The sequence below is a fragment of the Danio rerio genome, chromosome 9 (assembly GCF_049306965.1).
Source record: "Danio rerio strain Tuebingen ecotype United States chromosome 9, GRCz12tu, whole genome shotgun sequence".
Classification (NCBI taxonomy): Eukaryota; Metazoa; Chordata; class Actinopteri; order Cypriniformes; family Danionidae; genus Danio; species Danio rerio.
In genome coordinates this window covers 34,743,764-34,750,130 of record NC_133184.1, presented here as the reverse complement: position 1 = coordinate 34,750,130, position 6,367 = coordinate 34,743,764, and the positions used below count along the sequence as shown (strand labels likewise).

The 6,367-nt window shown below is 35.0% G+C and overlaps 1 protein-coding gene across 1 annotated transcript; it reads left to right on the top strand.

Annotated features, from left to right (window-relative positions):
* The first annotated feature begins 1,233 nt into the window (after nucleotides 1-1,233).
* Nucleotides 1,234-2,552, top strand: LOC141376157 (ladderlectin-like). Its single transcript, XM_073912889.1, has 5 exons — nucleotides 1,234-1,295; nucleotides 1,528-1,619; nucleotides 1,812-1,937; nucleotides 2,034-2,142; nucleotides 2,320-2,552. The coding sequence occupies exons 1-5, from the start codon at nucleotides 1,235-1,237 to the stop codon at nucleotides 2,385-2,387; spliced, it is 456 nt and encodes a 151-aa protein (XP_073768990.1). The 5' UTR covers nucleotide 1,234; the 3' UTR covers nucleotides 2,388-2,552.
* Nucleotides 2,553-6,367: the final 3,815 nt, after the last annotated feature.

Here is a 6,367-nt window from a genome sequence, read left to right as displayed (position 1 = left end):
GCATTTTGGTTATGTTGATGTAATTTGCAGATGATCCCTAAAACTGCGCGCGCGAATATCAAACCTTAAGCCAAGTTTACTGAGCTAGGAGGTGATTGCTTTTCTAAAGTATTTCCCAGTTCACGCTCGAGGGCTCGTGCAGCTTCACGAAGCCGCTGAGGAACAGACTTCGCCATGTTTATGCTGCCAAATGTCCCAAATAGTCCTCGCGGCAGCTGTGACGACATAACCTAAAACCTGCCTTGCAGCAACGGTGGCCGTCTGTGGGCGTGGCCAGGCCAGAATGCATTTTCAATTTCAAATCGGCTTTCATTCGTCGCGATGTGTTAAATGAAAATGCATTATGTTTTTTTCATTTTCATTCTGCAGCAAACATTGCACATATGTCTTGGAAAATGCTAACTGAAATACAGAAATACACTGCCTTTTACATATTGCATTATTGTTTTGCGTATTACATTTCAAAATTAATTTTGCTACACACATCCCATGCTGTTATGCTGAAAATGTAATCCTGCATTTCCTAGACGCGAGTGTAAATGCATTTAGGACAAATAACATTTAAATGATCATTTTGCCACAGTTTCTGCTTGTACTTTATTCACATCAAATTCAGTTTGTGTATAGCATTTTCAATTTAATTTTGCTACTTATAAAGCTTTAAAATGTGGATACAATTTACAAATTAAAACAGTGTTTGAAATGAGAAATGCAAACAATGTAATTTAATTTACATTTTCATTTTGCACCAAACATTGCTCATATGTCTTGGAAAATGCAAATTCAAATACAGAAATACATTGCCATTTAACATATTGCATTGCCATTTTGCATATTACATTTTGAATTGAATTATGCTACTGGTATGCTTCCATACAAATATTTTGTTAATAAGGAAAAGGTCTCTTTTGAATAATGTTTAAACTAAAATAAATAATTACTTAACCCCACATTCTCATAAAATTTGAATAAATCCACAATTTAAACAAGTCACATCCTGCATCATCCTCATGACTCATACACACTTAACAGCATAAAAGCAGGACTCTTTCTGGAACTTCACAATCAACTTCTTCAATCATCTGAACACTAAGGTGAGTTGATACAGCAACTTGCTGAATAATCTGCTCAAGGTACTGCTGTATGCTATCTTTAAAATAATTTGAGAATCAACAGTGTGTGGATCGTGAACACGCACATTATCTCTTCCATCTTGTTCATTTTCAGGTTCATCATGGCAATGCTGAGAAATCTTCTGCTTCTTTCCGTCATGTTCTCCCTGGGGAATGCAGGAAGTAATTTATTTGTAGAAACCATTCCTATTTCAAACATGTTCTACAAACCCTTTGACATGCTGCAGCTTTATGAACAGGAATAGCAGAATATTTATAATATTTTGACTAATGTTTGCATGATTAATGACAGTGTCTAAGTATTTGGAACATAATCAAGCTAAAAATAAACCACATAACATAATAAAAGTCAAAAAGCTGAATTTAACAACAGCTATTATGTTCTGTGTGATAGTTGGAACATGTCAATGTCCCTATGGATGGTCAAAATTTGGAGTCAAATGCTACAGGTTCATCTCTCAGTCAGTTACCTGGGCCACAGCAGAGGTAATGTGTTTGATATAACAGCTATAGTTTAATTATTTCTAAAGGAAATCCCAGACCCGAAAATAATTTATACAGAAAACTAATTTTGAGCAAATAATCAACCAGCCCCAGCCTCTTATGAAATGCCTTAATTTTGTGGATTATTCATTAATGTAAAAATGTTGAGTTGACCATTTCAAAACATCTTCACAGAAAAACTGTCAAAGTCTTGGAGCCAATCTTGCTTCTGTGCATAGTAAAGCGGAACATGATTTTCTGCTGAGTCTAATACCTAGTTCCTCCACACGCTGCTGGATTGGTGGCCACGATGGTGAAAATGTAGGTGTAAGACTTTAATGCTCTAAACATACTGGAAAAACTCTAATAATGATCATTTGACCCACTCTATATACAATCATGCTCCTCACACATTAGGAAGGACAGTGGCTGTGGACTGATGGATCTGCAATTGATTACAACAACTGGTGCGCTACAGAGCCTAACAACCAGAATGTTGAGAACTGCATGGAGATGCAGTGGACCGGTAAGAGCAAAATGTTTTTTTTTCTTTTTTCAGATTCAGCAATTATTCAGCAGTGGTATAAATTCATACCATTATATAAAATGCCACATTTGTCAGAACGATTTTAAGTTTAACATACAATTTTAGTTTTAATCTGTTACCACTGTAATGATTTAATCATTTCTTTCTATCCTACAGTAAACCGTTGCTGGAATGATCAGGCCTGTTCAACCTCAATGGGCTATATGTGTGCTGCAAACCTGTGAGATCAAATGCAGTCATCCTGCTTCACAGTTTCATTGATTTTACTACATTTTCTTTTTTCAATGATATCTTTACAAAAATGTTACTCTTAAATTAAAAATCACCTGATTATCTTCTGAATACCTTCTCTGTAACACTTTTCAGATCAATAAAAGCAAAGCAAATAGTGTGCGTTGTGGTGTTTATTTATTTATGTGCCAAAATATACACTTATGTTGTATTAAGAATTAAGGGTGGATATATTATAACTATAAGCAGTGGCTGTTGGTGAAAAATGTATTGTTAACCAGTAATTAATAACAATAAAAAAATGAAAATGTTAACAAAAGAGGAAAAAAAAATAAAATAAAAAGACTTAGGGCTGATTCTCACGACACTGTATGGAATTTTATATACAACATATACTGTATATACATCACTTACTCATCTCAGTCTCACAACTACTTACGAGCCACACTTGTGTCACCAGCACTGCATAAAAGAATATGCTTCCCCTTAGTCCTGGTCTCTAATATGTTGAAATGTTGTGTTCATCATAATTAATATTCCTGCAATAATCCAAATTTATTGAAAATCACAATATTTACAACCTGTTCAATAAACCCACCTGTTTGGTCAACTAACATCTCTGTGTCTTTCGAACCTTCTGACACAGCATTGCAGTAGTCGGGGGTGTAAATGTGCTAAATAAAAAAACAGCTGCTCGCTTCAGTGTACTTCTAAGCATAACACACTGGTGGCTGATAGAAAAAAAGTTACATAAGGCAGCCCTCTTCTTCAGCCTGTCACACAAGCGCCACCAAGGTGTCACGTGTTTACATTGTTTTCTTTTGTAGCAGACAAACACCAAATGGATGAGCGTTTAAAACTTTTAAAAATAACTTGGTGGGATGAGGACGGCTTCTTCACATCTTTAAAATCTCCCTGCAAGTGATTGTACACCTATATCTTTACTAGCTCTGCTACTCCACTCTCCAGTTCATTCATGATACTTATTGTTGTCATTTTGGATGTTGTTCTACTGTCTGACCCCTTTGTGGAAACCATATATGAAGCACTTCAAAGAAGGCAGGGTTCCAAAACACAACCATGGATTGCGCAATCATCATAGACCAATGGAAGCTCAAAGGTGTTCAGGAGCAAATCAAAGTTTCGAACTCACGATTGACCTAAAAAAAGGACTTAGATTTGGCCAGATTTTGTTCGAAATGATGTAGTTTCAGTTTGTTGTTTGATTTAACTTGAAGTATACCGGGCCTTAAGAGAGGCCTGCACCATAGTCTCACACTTGGTTTAATCTAATCCAGACAGATGTTTCTTTATGAAAGTAAATGCCTCAACATTAAAGTGGACACTGAGTGAGACTGCATGTCTCAGCTGTAAATGCAAGTCTTAAGTCAGACAATATAGGAATTGGCCGACTCGACCCCATGTGGAATAAGATGTAGTGACGAGCTACAGCCGATAGGCGTGTACCACTCGAACCACAGCTGCAGCCTGCAGTCGACCAGGTAAGCCGTGAGCAGTCAGGGGTGGTGCAGTCAAGGACACTTTGGTGCAGTCATGACAGATCACATGGAGTGATCAATTATGGAACATTCTACCAGAAAATTAAATTATTTGTCCTTAAAATAAAAACGTAAACACATTGAATAAAAAGTATTTCATCCCACAAAGTTTCTAAAATGGACTGGTGGTTAATTATTGCGAGTTGTTCTGTAAAGGTATGTCATTCATTTGGTTCTCAGATTTGTTTTTCTTTATTAAAAACACTACAAAATGCACAATGTCATTGTTCTTGTCCTCAGCCCAATTGAACCTACAGCTTTAAGAGTTTTGTTATGCTAAAAACGGTTATTTAGAAAAAATTTCCTTCAGAAATAGCACGTTCAAGTTGTTATCGTTCACATAAACTGAATAAAAACATGCGATTATGAATCAATTCTGCAAATTAATAGTATTTTACATTTATTTGTCCCCATGATTCTGTCAATCCTAAATTTAACATAAAATTTGTGCAATACACCTTTAAGGCTATGACTCAGAGGAAGTGAAATCATTTGACAGAGGGAAAGCTGACAGCCATTAAGGATGCGTTCTATCATGGAAATGTATGATTTTATGCTTGTTTATCTATGATTTTTTTTTTGAGGACAAGCTTAAAAGTTAGGCCCTGTCACATTTTGTATAAGTGAAAATATACATTTCTGGTAGAATGTCCCTCATGTATTTATTTTTATTTAATAACAATTTAATAATTAATTCTGTATTATTATTGCAATAACAACAAAAGAGTAGTATATACAAATAAATCAGAAAATATTATCTGTACAAAGAGATAAGTTAATACTCTTATGATGATAAGGGAATTATTAAATTAAATGTAAGTATTGAACCTAAAACAAAAGTATAAAGAGAGAAATAAAGAAAAAAAAAAGAAAATTATAGGACACATAAAATAGGAATAAACATTAATGAATATTAAACAAAACAAATTTGGGCAGTTTAAACATCTTCGCTACTATGTTAAAATTAAAGGCTTATTAAAAATTCAGTTGCAGTTATTATTTAATAAAAATACATTTTATACATATACATACATACATACACACACACACACACACACACACACACACACACACATATATATATATATATATATATATATATATATATATATATATAGTTTAAATATGCTGAAAAGGGTTTACATTTAGTATGTTTGCATTGTATAATAATATTCATTCATACATTTTCCTTTGGCTTAGTCCCTTTATTCATCGGGTCGCCACAGCGGAATGAACCACTAACATATGTTTTACACAGTGAATGCCCATGCAACTGCAACCCAGTACTAGGAAACATCCATACAGACTCAAACACACATACACTACGGCCAGTTTAGTTTATTCAATTCACCTACTGTACAGGGGTATAGTACAGCATGTCTTTGGACTGTGGGGGAAACCAGAGGAAACCCACGCCAACAAGGGGAGAACATGCAAACTTCAAACTGAAATGCCAACTGACCCAGCCAAGACTTAAACCAGCGACGCTCTTCCCGTGAGGAAACAACGCTAACCACGAGTCACCGTGCAGCCAGCATATTATGACACAAAACCTTTAAATTAATACATTTGTACAATAGCATTGATTTTATATTGTGTAGGGTAAAACTCAAAACAATGTGTACAAAGAGAAATCATGAATAGTATTTTGGATAATTGAAGTATTACCAGGAATTATAAGAGATTGTACAAACGACGTTCCCAAAATAATACCGCATGAACACTGCAAAATAAATACGCTAACACAACTTAAAATGTAAAATACATTTCTATTAGATAGCTGCACGGCAAGACTACTCTTAAAGTCTATTTGGTAATGTAATATCTAAAGGAAACCGTAAAAATAATCAGATAAGAAAAACACATTAGCCTACTCACCCCGCTTGCATTTGCCGCTCATTTCCCATGTTTTAAGGGCATTCCGTGTGCTGCTTCGATTTCCGTCTTCTATCAATAAATTTGGTGTTAATATACTCACTAAACATTAAACTCACTAAACCTTAATGCATTTGAAAGTATTTTGTTACCAGCGAGAGGGCCGTCTTGTTTGACGAACATGCAACCAACTTGACTGGCTGGCTAATCCCTTCAGAAAGTTCAGTGTCAGATTTGAATTTGTGAAATACAGTTTTTTTTTTAAATAACTTGTATAAATTTTACTGAGATGAAAACAGGCACAGCACTAAATCATAAAAAAATGGAGCTGATACTCATCAACATCAACTGATTTTCACCAAGTCATCAACATCAACCCACCATCCTTTAAACGGATAACCAGCGACATCTAGTGTTCTAGCAAAAAATGATTTGAATAATAAAGTTAGGGCAGCAGCAGTTACTCATCAGAATGTAATATTCATCTGCTTTCTTGTTCCTTTGAATCCTAGTCCACAATGCAGTCAATTCCAATGCAA

What these genes read in the sequence shown, in the direction of transcription:
- LOC141376157 (XM_073912889.1), top strand. Translation starts at nt 1,235, where the DNA reads ATGGCAATGCTGAGAAATCTTCTGCTTCTTTCCGTCATGTTCTCCCTG. An exon ending in CTCCCTGGGGAATGCAGGAA is followed by an intron (nt 1,296 to 1,527) that starts GTAATTTATTTG and finishes TCTGTGTGATAG; the next exon opens with TTGGAACATGTCAATGTCCC. An exon ending in TTACCTGGGCCACAGCAGAG is followed by an intron (nt 1,620 to 1,811) that starts GTAATGTGTTTG and finishes ACATCTTCACAG; the next exon opens with AAAAACTGTCAAAGTCTTGG.